We start from the raw sequence: 15,431 nt of genomic DNA, 5'->3' as shown, positions 1-15,431 counted from the left end.
TAGGTATATGATGTGTTTAGTAAGTTTTAAGTTATAAATACGTTCCGGCGATCTGATTTTATCATCCGAACTACTTCTAATTCCAAACGTTCCTTGGCCATAAAAACGAACGAAAGAAGAAACTTTTGATGGAAGAAGAAATAACGAATGAAAGAACTTTTATTTTAAAACGTGGATATAGCATCAAAGCACATTTTTTCATCGTAGTAGGAATGAAACGCCGACAGATCGCGCCAGTAAATCTGGTTAAAGTTTCCTTTACATAATGGTTTGTAAGCATTTTTGCTTCGGGAGTTGTAACTATAGGTTTAAGTCTATTTAAAGTTATTGTTAAACCTTTAACTCAACTATTATAAAGTCCAGTGCAACGATATATTATCTCTATTTATCTCAAACAATGTAAATATACTTCTATTTACATTGTTTGAGAAGTAAAATGCTGATGTTTTGACGGATGACCATTCTAACATATTGTTGCACTGGACTTTAATACCTTTATGCAAAGTTACATTTTGTTCCACGTTTATTTCTACTGTGATTTGTTTAAAACGTTTAAGGACAGTACAAATTTTCTTAAATTACTGCCATTTTCTATAACACATAAAATTCTAAATTCCAACGGTTAACAATATCCATTTTAAATTTAACTGTTCAGTTTTCTTAAATTTTACAACAGTTTGAATCAAGTAGTTCATTCTTCATTCTATTTCAAATTTTCATTAAACTTTAAACTTTAACTCAATTTCGCTTGGCTCACTGTGTAGAAACAGTTAGTTAAAGTATTTCTATTCAAATGCATCCTAAAGAATGTTTTGAGGCCTTATAAAAAGGTACGCGTCCAACATACTGAACCAGTTCGTTTAAACCCATTATCAGAAGAAGTAAATTCGCTAAACCGCATCTAATACCACCCGATACAATCCCGTGTTTATGGGATAAACCGCATTTCGTACTGAGAAAAAGCTGGCCAGCTAACGCAAGAGAAAAACTGTAATCGAGAGAAAACCAGGTAAGGTCTCAATTGTCTTAATTGTCAAAAAAATAATAAATACAGTCCACTTTTCTCAACAGTGAGCTTTTGATACAGTACTTTTTTAACAAAAATAAAAATCAAATACACATTAATAGTGGTAGACGCCTAATTCATTTGTTTTTGAACTTTAATTAATTTTTTATTGCCTTTAACGCTTCTGCGGGAACATTTGAACAACGATCGCTTTTACTCTTTACTCACAGATATTTAAAGGTTCAGATATTTAGATGTTCATGAATATATGGCCAACATCTTCTCAGTTTAATTTATAGTATAAGCATAACACTCAATTTGTCCCCATTCTATCAATCGTACAGCTTTGTATTTTTGCTACACATTTGCTACATTATCTATAGTAACAATACAAACTTTTTCTGTCAATGGCCACTCTATAAATAATTCTTCTTTTAAATGTTGAACCGTGTGACTTTGGTCATTCTAGTAAAATCCGGAATCTAAAATCTATATAATTTCTGTTATGGAATGTGCTATATTACAAAACCTAGCTATAACGTTGTCCAATGTCCATACTAAGAAGTCCAAGCGTTCGTAGTTGAATCAACTGAATGCGATTTAGAAATTAGGCCACTTAGTTTTTCTCTTTTTTGTTAATATTAAGTAAATCTACTACTATATTAGGCATGATATAGGAGGGTTCTAAATTGATTTGATTGTCTAAAATCCTTATTTTCTATAATTGATAAGTGTTAAAGATCGTTAATGATTACCTTTAAAATAAGATATTTATTTTTTGCTAGAAATCTAAATGGTCCAGCAAAATGTTTGACTTATTACTTTTCTAGACGCTAAAAGTAATTTTGGCTGCAAAAATCAGGGTAAGGTACAATTTTGTCCAACAGCGCCGAAGTGGCTACTTCGCGAACTAGCGTTCAATTTTGAGTATGCGTCACCTCATTTAGAAAGCGCAAAGACCAGTCTCCTTATCTCTAGCTTACTTGAAATAAACAAATGCCAGACGGCGAAGAATTACCACCATTTCACGCACGTATGTCATCGATGAGGAGGACACAACATCACACACAATTTTTTTGAAAATTGCTTGTTGGTGCTATGACGATGTTTCATTAAAATATCTCACCTTTTCTGCTCACTGGGATCCGCAAGTGATTCAAAAATCGGGTCCGGCATGTTAAAATACAAGCTTAGTTTTACATTTCTTGGGCTAGTAGTCTTTCCAACTTGTCCTCGCACCGAAAAGAGCATCAAGGGAAATACCAATGCTAGCAATATGAAACTACACATTAGTGTGCCCATTATAATTTTTTTCCTTCGATTTTCCGGAATTCCTGCCTGTTTATAGTAATCCTCTTCTCTTAATTGCCGACACTGAAAGAAAAATTAGATAATGGACATTAAATTATGATGTGTTTTAGCTTCTATTACTCTGTTAGAATGCATGCGACTCGTTATACTCTCCATTTTAAACCAGGCCGGCATACCTAAACTACTTTCTGCCGCTATCCAGTCGAGCAAAAGTCGACCCTCAATAAAATATGGGGTTGTTCTGTATAGAATATAAGCATACCTAAAATAAGTAAGCGGTAATAAATATATTAACAATGATATTGAATGTATTTATTTAAAACTAATATACATAAAGCTATACCAAGATATAATTAATTGAAAAAAGTTCAGATAAGGCTTTAACACCTTTCTGATTCAATCACGGCAATATAAAATATATTATAATAAGTTTTTAAGAAACAACATATGTTCTTCAGTAAAATGTTAATTATATAAAATAGAAAGTTTAAAGAATAGATTTTATTAGGTGTTTATAATTTTTTTTTAGTCTTAATAGTCTTTGTGCAGCTAATGATATATTATACAGTGCTTTCATTTCAAAACGATCCACCCTTAATAACTTTCTTAAAAAAAAAAAACACGTCAAATTAGATATACAGGGGGACGTTTAATTATGCATTTACTGAAGTTCTGTCAATCACCTCCTCACCTCCAGCTAACCTCATTTTAATATGTCAAATAGAAATCCCCATCATGTGATACATCATAGTAATAAGCGTAAAATTCTCTATTCAACGGTACCAAAAAAAGTGAAATCGGTAAATGTGTAAGCAAATAGTTAGCGAAAATGTCTAGAAATAATGAATATTTTATTTACGCCAAACTTTGGTATTTTAAATGAATACTTTTAGTGTGGTACCTACATCATTTTAAAATCCTTGCATTTTTTATAATAGATCATCAAAAAAAAATACAAGCAATTTAGAAGTTAAAATGTGTGGTAACAAACAGTACATTTAGTTCAAGCAAATTATTTATTTTTTTAAGTAAAGAATGTGTACCGTTATTTGCTAGAAAAAGGAGTGTCTTTAAATTTTTTGCAAAAATCTTTGCAGTCTTATAACTTTGTATGTGTATTTATTTCACTTATATTTTTTGCGAAACCTACCTAATAGGCACAAACATTTTTTAATTTTCGAGAAAAGTGGATTGGCAGACGTGGTGCAATCGAATGGCCTGCGCGGTCTCCGGACCTAACCCCACTAGACTTTTTTCCTTGGGGCCACTTAAAAAGCAAAGTTTATAAAACCCCACCTGAGAGTATTGAGAATTTAAAAATAGAATATTTCAAGAATGCAAAGAAATTAGCGGCAGACCATTGCCAATGTTCGTAAGGAGTTTGAAAATAGGCTTTTTTATTGTCTTGCTAATAACGGCGCGCATTTTGAACATTTAATAAAATAAATTTGTTAAACTAATTAAACTTGTTTTTCTACCCTACCGATTTACACTTTAATTGCTTCTTGGTCAATCAATTTTATTTTTTTTTACAACCATTGATAGCATAATAAATGCCCTTTAAAATAATGTATCACACCATGGGGTAGCCATTTGACATACCAAAGTTTGGCGTAAATAAAATATTCATTATTTCTATTTTCGCTAACTTCGCTTACACATTTACCGATATGATGTATCACACGATAGGGGTTCCCATTTGACATATTAAAGTGAGGTTAGCTGGAGGTGTGGAGGTGATTGATAGAACTTCAGTAAATGCATAATTAAACGTCCCCCTGTATATCTAATTTGACGTGTTATTTTTTTTTTTTTTTTTTTTTTTTTTTTAAGGAAGTTATTAAGGGTGGATCGTTTTGAAATGAAAGCACTGTATATACATTCATATATTGAAAAAAAATATATGAAAATTGAGCATATGCATATGAATATATTTTTGTTTGTAAGTAAAGTAAGGCATTCTTTGATATAGAGGTGTAATTTTGCCCCTAAATGCATATTAGGGAAATAAAAATGGGTCCTAAATATAATGCGATTATATACTGCGAACCAAAATTAACGCATCAACAGAGTGTCAAAGTATGATTTGATTTATCATTTTGAAGGGTGGATGCCTTATCCTGTTCCCATCAACCAAGGGGGACACAACAAGACTGAGTTGTGTCTAAGTACTCGAAGGACCAATTAATATTATTAAAAATAAAACAACACTTGTACAACATAATATGTACACATTTAATGAACAAATTTTTTTAATTTTAGTTTTCCTTGCCAACTGAGCCCTTATTTAATCTATACACTGATTTCAGTCATTATATACACTGTACAACTTCCTTTTCTTTACATTGCTACTTCAACTTCACTAACAACAAGGCACTATTGACATAATAAAGGCCGCCATTTTTCTTCCATTCTATAACTTGGGTTAAACGAATTAATACGTTTAAGTATTTAGGGCACAGAGAACTTTACCATCAACACAAACCAATTTTATATGAGACAGAGCTATATTATTAATTAATGCAACCCTTCACATTTCAATTTTTCTTTTTCTTTTACAACAGCCATTCTTTAACACGTTGTAAAAAAACCAGAGCAGAGAGACCGGGCGGCGCAACTTTCGTTCAACAAAAAAACTACTACGACTGACGCAATTTCTTTCTCCCATCAGCCTCAGGTGCGCTGTCGGCTCCGTAATCTATTTTTAGGGTTTAAAGCGGTGTTGCAAGTTTTGTTTAAAATTTAGGTTATTTACAGAAAGGAAATTAATAAAGTGGTGTTGTTGTGAGTTTTCACAACATACTGCCCGCGTTGAAGCGATAGCTTCAAAATTTTACTTAAAATTGAGCAAAACAACAGATATATTTACATATGTTACATTACAGATATACATTATTTACACGTTAACAACTGTCATCTTCTTCGAGAGGAAGAGGACACAACTTTGTAATTGTCCTAATAAAGAATCCATCTTGGGTTCTTATCTTGACAACTCTTACCTTGCCATCAGCACCAGGCATCACCTCAACTACCTTTGCTAATGGCCATTTCAAGGGGGGTGTATTATCTTCTTTAACTAAGACAATATCATTTGGTTTAAGATTTGAAGAAGGGGTAAACCATTTTGGACGATTTTGAAGCCTGTTCAGATAGTCAGTGGTCCAACGCTTCCAAAAGATTTGCTGAATCTGAGCACATCTTTGGAAAAATGATAAGCGATTCTCAGGAATCTCAGTCAAGTTCCTTTCAGGGTAAGCAGTTAGACTTGTGCCAATAAGAAAGTGACCAGGGGTCAAACACTGAATATCTGATGGGTCATTTGAGAGCGGATAGAGAGGGCGGGAATTGAGAATTGCCTCTATTTGGCAGAGAATTGTTGACAATTCCTCAAACGTGAAGTGAGCATTGCCAACAAGTCGATACAAGTGGTATTTGGCACTTTTAACCGCAGACTCCCACATGCCTCCCCAGTGAGGGCTACGTGGTGGAATGAATTTCCATTCTATTTGCTTAGTGGAGAGAAAATCAGTTACAAGTTCTGAGTGTTCGCGTTTTTTAAATAAGTCGTATAATTCCTTTATGTAATTCCTGGAACCTAAGAAATTTGTAGCATTATCGCTATAAATTATACTAGGGTTACCACGACGAGAGATAAATCTTTTGAGAGTCAACAGAAATGACTCAGTGGATAGGCTCGAAACAAGTTCAATGTGAACAGCCTTTGTGCTCATGCACACGAATATTGCCATATAACCTTTGACAACTGGTGCCTTTCGAAGTCTAGATGACTTAATCAGGAAGGGTCCTCCAAAATCGACACCAACTCTTTCGAAAGGTCGAGAAATGTTTACTCTATCTTTTGGCAAATTTGCCATAATTTGCTGACTGGATTGAGCATGAAAACGGTGACAAATAATACATTTTCTTATACTGCGTTTAATTTGACGCAAACCATTGAGTGGCCAATATTTCATCCTAAAATTGGACAAAACATTTTGAGGTCCTGCATGACCTAAACGAATGTGTTCTTGTTCAAGTAATAGAATCACAATATGATCATGTGAGGGTAAGAGAATGGGGTGTTTTTGGCGATGAGGAATCTCAGCATTTTCCAAACGTCCACCTACACAGAGAAATCCTTCATGATCAACAAAAGGGTTGAGTGATAATAAATTTTTATTAGAGATGAGTTTATTTTGAGAGAGTTCAGAGATTTCCTTTTTGAAATAATGAGATTGTAAATTTTTAATTAGAGTAGTAAGGGCATTATCCAGTTCTTTGACACATAAGGGTCCAAATATACTTTGTGTCTTCAGGTTGCAATTATTGAGGAATCTAAGAATATATGCAACTGTGCGTTGCAGCCGAGAAAATTTAGAGAATCTTGATGATAAATCAATCCAGAACTGAGTTTTATTGTCAGTCATGCTGACTAAAATCATTTTTCTTTCTTCAGGAGGGTTCTTTAAATTGACCTTAGGGTTATATTGATTTAAATCTAAATTGATATCATGGAGAAAGTTAGGCCCATGCCACCATAACTTTGAGTTTGCAATATCACGTGGAGATACACCACGTGATAACAAATCAGCAGGATTGTCACGTGACTTGACATGTCGCCACTGATAATCACTTGTCAATTCCTGTATTTGAGATACCCGATTGGCCACAAACACAGACCACCGTGAGGGATGTGACTGAATCCAGTATAAAGCAATCTGCGAATCAGTCCAGAGATTTATTGAGAGAGGGTTTATTTTATTGTCAAAAATAGAAACAATTCTCTTAGTCAATTTTGACAAAAGGTGCATTGCACACAATTCAAGTCTTGGAAGAGAGATTGTTCTTATAGGGGCAACTCGAGATTTTGATGTAACCAATGTACAAGAGATTGAATAGTCATCATAAATTGTTTTAAGGTAAATGCATGCTGCATAAGCTTTCATGCTTGCATCAGCAAAAGCATGCATTTCAGTGTTTAAAATATTTCTGGTTGTAAATAAACAACGAGGAATTTTCAAATTTTTTAGAAAATCAATATTATGAATAAAATCATTCCATTCACTAAGAAGTGATTGGTCCAAGGTTTCATCCCATGGAATTTTAGAGATCCAAATTTGTTGGATTAAGAGTTTGCCAATAATAATGACAGGGCCAATCAAACCAAGAGGGTCGAACATCTGAGCAATCATTGATAACACCTCTCTTTTGGTAACCAGGGTTTTATTTAAAATTTTGGGAATAGTGACAGAAAATTTATCACTTTGTGGGTCCCAGGAAAGACCTAACACTTTATTAGAGATAGTCTTATCTCTGATGTCATATTCAGGGGGGAAAATATCATTGCAGTATTTTTTGAGGAAATTAGGGTTATTAGAACACCATTTATGTGTTTTAAACCCAGCAGAGCCTAAGAGATCAGTTATTTCATGATAAAGGGATTTCAAATCTTTATAATTATCACAGCCTGATAAAATATCATCCACGTAACATTGTTTTAACAATGCTTCAGAGGCAAGTGGATATCGAGAACTATTTTTCTGAGCAACTTCTTTCAAAACTCTCGTGGCAAGGAATGGAGCACTATTAGTTCCATATGTCACGGTAGAGAGCTCAATACATTTTAAGGGTTCATTAAGGTTATCACGCCAAATGATGTTTTGTAAAAACCTTTGTTCAGGGTTAACTTGCATTTGTCGATACATCTTTTGTATATCAGTGGTACAAACATATTTGAACAATCGAAATCTAGAAAGAATGTCATACAGGTCTGCCTGCACTTGAAAACCTTTCAAAGTAATATCATTAAGAGAGTACCCGGAACTAGTGGGTGCAGATCCATCGAAAACCACACGAAGTTTGGTGGTAACACTATCTGCTCTTAATACACAGTGATGGGGTAAGAAATATTTAAAATCTCCACTTTTATTATGAAGTTCTAAAGGGATTATTTGAGCATGATTTAGTGATAAATATTCATCGATGAACTTTTTATAATCAGATTTCAACTGAGGATTTTTATTAAACCTATTTTCCAAGTTGAAAAATCTTTTCTTGGCCATGGCAAGTGAGTCACCAAGTTTTTGGGTTTCAGTAGGGGATTTTAGAGGAAGATTGACTTGATATGAACCATTATCCAGAATCTTTGTGGTTTTTGAGAAAATTTCTTCAGCTAGTTCATCATCTGAAGTGACGTGGGTTTGAGAGGGCAAGTCTTCTAATTTCCAAAACTTGGTCAGAGTGATATCCAGATCCGCATTGGATATTTCATTTTTTATTAGAAGAGAGACACTATTGAGTACTGTAGCATGATTTGTTTGAGAAAACGCTTTGCTGGGAGAATGTGGAATGCTGCCAGCGATAATCCAACCCAAGTGAGTATTTTGTAAGTAGGGTAAATGTTTACCTAACTTAAAACTTCCATCTATCAACAAATCATAATAGACATCTGCACCTATAAGTATGTCTATTTCAGTAGGGATGTAAAAATTTGGATCTGCTAACTGCAAGTGATTAGGGATATTTAATGCCTTCCTATCAATAGGAACTTGGGGTAAGTTAGATGTGATTTTTTCTAATATTGCACATGATACCAAAAATCTTTTTTCTGTATTAATATTTGAGTATATAAATATGTCAACCATTTTGTTAGACATTGATGAATTTTGCGATATGCCTGAGATATGCAATACATGATCATAACAGGTATATTTTAGCTTATTTACAAGCTTGTTAGTAATAAACGAGTTTTGACTGCCTGTGTCTAGGAGTATTTTAGCATTTACAGGGATTTTATTGAAAGAATATAAAGTAACTGCAGCTGTTGCTAACAGAACATGAGAATTCCTAATTGACACAGTTGATTAAGTTGATGACTCAGGAATTTGCCTTTGAGTACCACCTTGAGAGACATTTGTTGATAAATTTTGATTTTGAGGTTGCTGATTATACAGAGATCTATTAGGGGGCACAAACCTACTATTTGGTTGTGAAGATTGCCTATCTTGGGCTGAAGGGTTTACAGAGTTTTGTGAGAAATTTCTTCCTGAAGAATTTCTAAAATTATTTACATGTAATAGGGTGTGATGTCTATTGGAGCAAATTGAGCATCCTTGAGAGGGGCAAGTGTTTTCTGCATGTTTTGTTCCTAAACAATTTATGCACATTTGTTTAGAGCGAATAAACTTAGTTTTATCTGCATGTTCCAAGTTCTTGAATTGTTGACATGAATAAATTCTATGTCCATTGACCGAGCAATATATACAATTTTTATTTGAACTAGAAGCATTTTGTGAGAAATGAGGCTTATTTACAGGGGTTGAAGAGAGATTATTACTTACAAAATGAGAGTACCTATTTTGAGGTTTTGCAAGAGAGTTTGCTGGGGGCTTGGATTGCCTTGAGGTGGGCAATTCTGAGGCAGAGAGATTTTCTAGAACAGAGCACCTTCTTTCTAAAAATGTAAAAAATTCTACAATTGTAGGCAAATTTTTCAAATTTCTCTCTGATTCGAAAGCTTTTCGAGTACCAAAATCTAATTTGCGCTCTAAAATATTTAATAATAATAAGTCCCAATGTTCCACAGAACATTTTAAATTTCTAAGAGACTCTAAACTTCTTTTGCAACTTGTTATAAAATCTCTAAGGGAGCTTGCATTACATTTATTTATACTTGGCAAATCAACGAGAGAGTTAATTAATGAATTTATTATAACAAATTGATTTTGGTATCTTTCAACCAAAATATTTAGAGCAGTTTTAAAGTTCTCATTTGTCAGAGCTAGAGCTTCTATAAGTTTAAGTGGCTCTCCTTTGAGAAATGATTTTAGGTATATAAATTTCTGAATGTCACTTAAAGCCTTATCATTTAAAATCAGGGCAGAAAATATTTGATAAAATGATTCCCATTCTGAAACATTTCCAGAAAATGAAGGAATATTAATCTCTGGCAATTTAACATTATGAGAGATATGATGTGAGACTGGCTGTAGAGAATTAATAGAGTGCGGGTCAACAGGAGCAGCCTTTAGCGGAGAGAGAAATTCAATTGCATTTTTTATTTCAGTGAGAGCACGAACATATTTATCTTCAATTTCATCTCTGTCTTCAGAGTCAATATTATTTTCATCCAAGACCTCTATTTGATCTTGAATCTCAGTATATTTTTTAAAAGTTTCATTTAGGTGTGTTTCCCTAACCTTAAACGAGTTCAATTCGTCTTCAGTCTCTTTGTTTTTTGTAACCCAAGTTATTATACGTGTCATGGAAGCCTTAGCATGTTTCCTAGCAAGTTTTAATTCATCCATGATGAAATTTTAAACAACCAACTGTTTAAATTAATTATAAAAAATATAGCTTAACTATAAACTGAGTTACAAAACTATAAAACCTACTCATCAATCTTTTTCATATTGCAGAAAAAATAATACCTAAGTATCATAAGTTATTACAGAGACAAAAAAAAAAATATTTTCTTTTACAGGGACAGAAAATAAAATATTTATAATATTATAACCTACTATAGAGGCAGAGACACAGAGATATTATTTCTACAGAGACAGAGAAAAATATTTTTATATGTAAAAAATAAAAATATAGTGTTAGAGCAAGAGCAACAATAAAATATACAGCCTGCTTTTACAGCCTCAAACATTCAAAAGAGCTAGAGTTTTAGCAAAAATTATTTAACTAATAGTTAGTTAAATTATTCTAAATCACACTCACAAATTTAACAGAGAAATATAGCCAGAGAATTTTTAATTTAATTATACAGAGAGTACCTTACACATAAAGGCAAATTATTTATTAATATAAATAAAAGGTAAGACATTAGGGTTTTTATAGTATTATTTAAATACCAAATTAAAAAATCAGATCATTTTATAATGAATATATATAAATTTACGCTCAACTAACAAAGTCACTAACCTTGATCCCAAAACAAATACCTTTCCAATCTTGGGTATCCTGCTTGTCACAAGATTTTTGTGCGCTCAGAGATGCAGGGGTTTCTTGAAGATCTTCTCCAATCGAGGGGTGTTGTTTTTCATCAAGAGAACTGGGTCTAAATTATCCCATAGCCGAGGTTCTTCTCCAAAATCCGGCTCGTTTGGACCATAATGAAGGGTGGATGCCTTATCCTGTTCCCATCAACCAAGGGGGACACAACAAGACTGAGTTGTGTCTAAGTACTCGAAGGACCAATTAATATTATTAAAAATAAAACAACACTTGTACAACATAATATGTACACATTTAATGAACAAATTTTTTTAATTTTAGTTTTCCTTGCCAACTGAGCCCTTATTTAATCTATACACTGATTTCAGTCATTATATACACTGTACAACTTCCTTTTCTTTACATTGCTACTTCAACTTCACTAACAACAAGGCACTATTGACATAATAAAGGCCGCCATTTTTCTTCCATTCTATAACTTGGGTTAAACGAATTAATACGTTTAAGTATTTAGGGCACAGAGAACTTTACCATCAACACAAACCAATTTTATATGAGACAGAGCTATATTATTAATTAATGCAACCCTTCACATTTCAATTTTTCTTTTTCTTTTACAACAGCCATTCTTTAACACGTTGTAAAAAAACCAGAGCAGAGAGACCGGGCGGCGCAACTTTCGTTCAACAAAAAAAAACTACTACGACTGACGCAATTTCTTTCTCCCATCAGCCTCAGGTGCGCTGTCGGCTCCGTAATCTATTTTTAGGGTTTAAAGCGGTGTTGCAAGTTTTGTTTAAAATTTAGGTTATTTACAGAAAGGAAATTAATAAAGTGGTGTTGTTGTGAGTTTTCACAACACATTTTTTTCTCATAGGTCCTGAACTAAATGACATAGTGATATGAAATTTAATACATACGAGTCTTTTAAAGAGAAAAATAAAATTTCGTATACAGTTTTCGTGTTTTCGGTAGAAGGCACTCGTTGCGTTAGTTTTTACTTTTTTAAATCCCCTAACTTTTTTGCAGCTCCGTATATTGGTTTAAAAAGTAACAAAATAATTTCCTTTTTTAATTTTACATAAAAAATGTAATACCTATTTTAAAAACCATTTTCTTATTCCTTATCTCAAGTTATGAGTTAGTCGAAATTAGTCTTCAGCAAAGGTTGCAACTCTTCCACAACCCTGGCCTGGTCTTCCAATGTTGCTACAAGTCTGTGCAAACCGACTCAATATGTAAAGTTAAAATCACGTCAAATATCGAAACTCTACTGAAGTAAAATGTATGAAATTCTGAATGGAGAAATATCAGAATAAACACGTTTATCTTTGTTCATTTTTTTGCCTCTAAAGAGGTGTCTATCTCTTTACCATTTAACCGAAATCAACCGTTAATAGTTCAGTTTTACCAAAACATGTACTTCTATGGTTTAAAAAATTAAAAAATAATATTTGAAATAAAACAAACCTCATGAGCACTCTTCAATCCCTTATATTCAACTAATTGCATTCAGCTAACTTGAGGGAAATATAATCCTATTCAGCTATACCAGAAATAAGCCTTAACAAGCAATTCTTTCTGAATAGATTATATTGAAAGAAGAAGACTTTTGCACAATAATTACAGAGCTATGAAATATCATTCGAGATTCCGCACTTCATTTTGCATTTCTATTTGTAGTAGTATCTCAGCCGACTTTACTCAAGCCGCGAAATAAGAGTTTTCACAGTTTATAACATTTTATCCTCCATTTTACCTTAATTTGTAAATAGACGTACTTACTTGCTTTCTTGTTGGTTAAATGTAAATATTTCTGAAACAGTTGAGTTTTGAGATAAGGTGTGTTATACGAAACTTGCTTGGAATTTCGCCTATATTTCATAAATGCAATAAAAAATATAGCATTCCATTTAAAAAAATGATGACGTCATATCTTTTTTTTGTTCCATCCTGTATACAAATATTTATGTGAAATAATGCGCAACTTAAAATAAAAATCGAAGGGTCCGAGCGTTTTCTCAAAAAATCATGTCTCTAATTTTTATCGAATTTATGCGGAACTTTAGGCGGTCAGAATTTGGTGACACATCAAAGCTGGAAGAAACATACTGTAGGTATGTAGGGGGGTAGATTAAAATAATCTCTAAGCGATTCATATGCTAAAGGGGATATAATATACCTTTAACATAAAATATATTACTATAGATGATGGGCAATAACGTTTTTGCTTTAAAATAAGTAAAGTTGTTTGGTCTATTAAAAGTATTACTCGAACAAATGTCCCTATCTTTTTCATCCTCTAAGTTGTGTGAATCAGAATTTTCCAATAAATTTAACGCCTGTTTTAATAAATCTCAATTTTGGTTGTCATGAAAGTCATGAAACTTCTCTAGAGATGAAGACTATGGTTTATTAAGCTCACAATAATCAGAAGACTTATACCTAGTTAATAGATTTTCCAGTTGAGACCACCTACTTAATTGCAATTCGAAAGGTAAAATCCATTTTAGGTCATTTTGGGACAACTCATTGTTTTTTAAAAAAACTTCAACATGTAGGTCGCTACCTATTGATATTTGATTAATAATATTTATACAAGCATCATTCAAGTTTAAAGTATAGAATTTTTAAATTCCACAGGTCAGATATTAGAACTTTCTGTGAATAATTACTTATAAGATCTTGAAAATTTGTTATGAAATCAAGTTGCTCGGAGGCTTCATTGGCAAGTTCTTTATGTTTTTGTTCTTCACTATTTCTTTCGTCTTGACTTTTTCTAGGAAGACGCACTGTTTTTGTCAAATATGCAGGTAAATTTGGAAAAATTTGAGGCACTGCTGAGCAAACTAATCTTGCTTTAACTCTAATCTTAGTGAGTGTGCCATTAGGTAAAAGATAATCATATTCACGGATAATATCATTCGGGTCAAGATGCTTGGCACAAACCCCAGAGTGTTTTATTGTGAGAAAATTTACATTTTATCGACAAAGCTAAAGGAACAAAAACGAATATAAACAAGTAAACATTAAAAAAAAAATACTCAGACAAAATACACACAAAGTAAATAGGTACATAACAAAACAAAAATACTGTACAAATTATCAAATTGTACAATTTGGTCGAAATACATAAATAAAATAATTTTTATATACAAATATACACACAATTAAATGTATGAAATTGTCAAAAACCTTAGTCTCAAAAAAAAACATACAATAAAATAAAACATACAATAAAAAGCAGGCAAACATTTTGCAAATAAATAGGTAGCTAATAACGCCAGTGTATGTGCTTTAAAAGGAAATATTAAAAAAGTCTTCTACTGTATATAGGGCTTTTTGCAGTAGTAAAGATTTTAGGGCATTGCGAAAACAACTAAAAGTAGTCATCGATTTTATTACGGAAGGCAGATGGTTGTGTATTTTTATTGCTGCATAAAGTATAGAGTTCTTTACTAATTCCGACTGTGGAATTGGCAGATGAAGATTATGATCAACGTTCCTTAGTAAGTAGCTGTGGGATAGTCTTTCTGGAATCTGCGACACATGTTTGCGGATAAGGCAGATAGATTCAAATATAAATAACGAGGGAAGAGTTAAGGATCTTATATTTTATAAAATTTACTTGGCAGTGAGCTCTACTATCAAGTCCTAATAAGTAACGAAGCGCCCTCTTTTGAAGTTTAAATATACGCTCAAATTGGGTCTTGCAGCATGTACCACAGAATTGGAAGGGCGTAACGAAGATGTGACTCAAAAAGAGCATAATAAACTGTTTTGGTCCTTAAAAAGCCTAATTCTCTTGAGATTGATCTTATGGCAAAACATGCCGAGCTTAGTTTTTTAGATAACGTATCTATGTGCAAATCCCATTTCAAAGAGCCGTCCACAACAAGACCCAAGAACTTGACAGACTCAACAACTTCCAAACTGGTATTGTTTAGAATAAATGGAGGAATAGTCGTTTTATATGATAAGACTTTAGTTTTTGAGAGATTTAGGCATAAAAGATTGGAATCGCACCACGATTTAATGAAGATCAAGTCATTGGAAATTGTTGTATGTAGTGCCATTGCATTCGGATTGCTCCAAGTGAAGCTAGTATCATCAGCAAAAAGACAGATTTTTCCGCTTATGTGCAGGTTGGCCA

At 32.9% G+C, this 15,431-nt stretch overlaps 1 protein-coding gene across 3 annotated transcripts in view; it reads right to left on the bottom strand.

The window, feature by feature from the left end:
- Positions 1-15,431, bottom strand: part of LOC126741170 (piezo-type mechanosensitive ion channel component-like) — a 213,716-nt gene that overhangs the window by 30,165 nt on the left and 168,120 nt on the right. For all 3 annotated transcript variants that reach the window (XM_050447517.1, XM_050447518.1, XM_050447519.1), the window contains 2 exons: positions 2,438-2,579; positions 2,133-2,380 (listed from right to left, as the gene is read on the bottom strand). In XM_050447517.1, coding sequence (XP_050303474.1) covers positions 2,133-2,380; positions 2,438-2,579 — 390 coding nt within the window. The remainder of the gene's footprint in view (positions 1-2,132; positions 2,381-2,437; positions 2,580-15,431) is intronic.

Source organism: Anthonomus grandis, chromosome 10, assembly GCF_022605725.1.
Source record: "Anthonomus grandis grandis chromosome 10, icAntGran1.3, whole genome shotgun sequence".
Lineage (NCBI taxonomy): Eukaryota > Metazoa > Arthropoda > Insecta > Coleoptera > Curculionidae > Anthonomus > Anthonomus grandis.
Note: the sequence above shows the minus strand (reverse complement) of the source record. Positions and strands in the feature narration are given on the sequence as shown.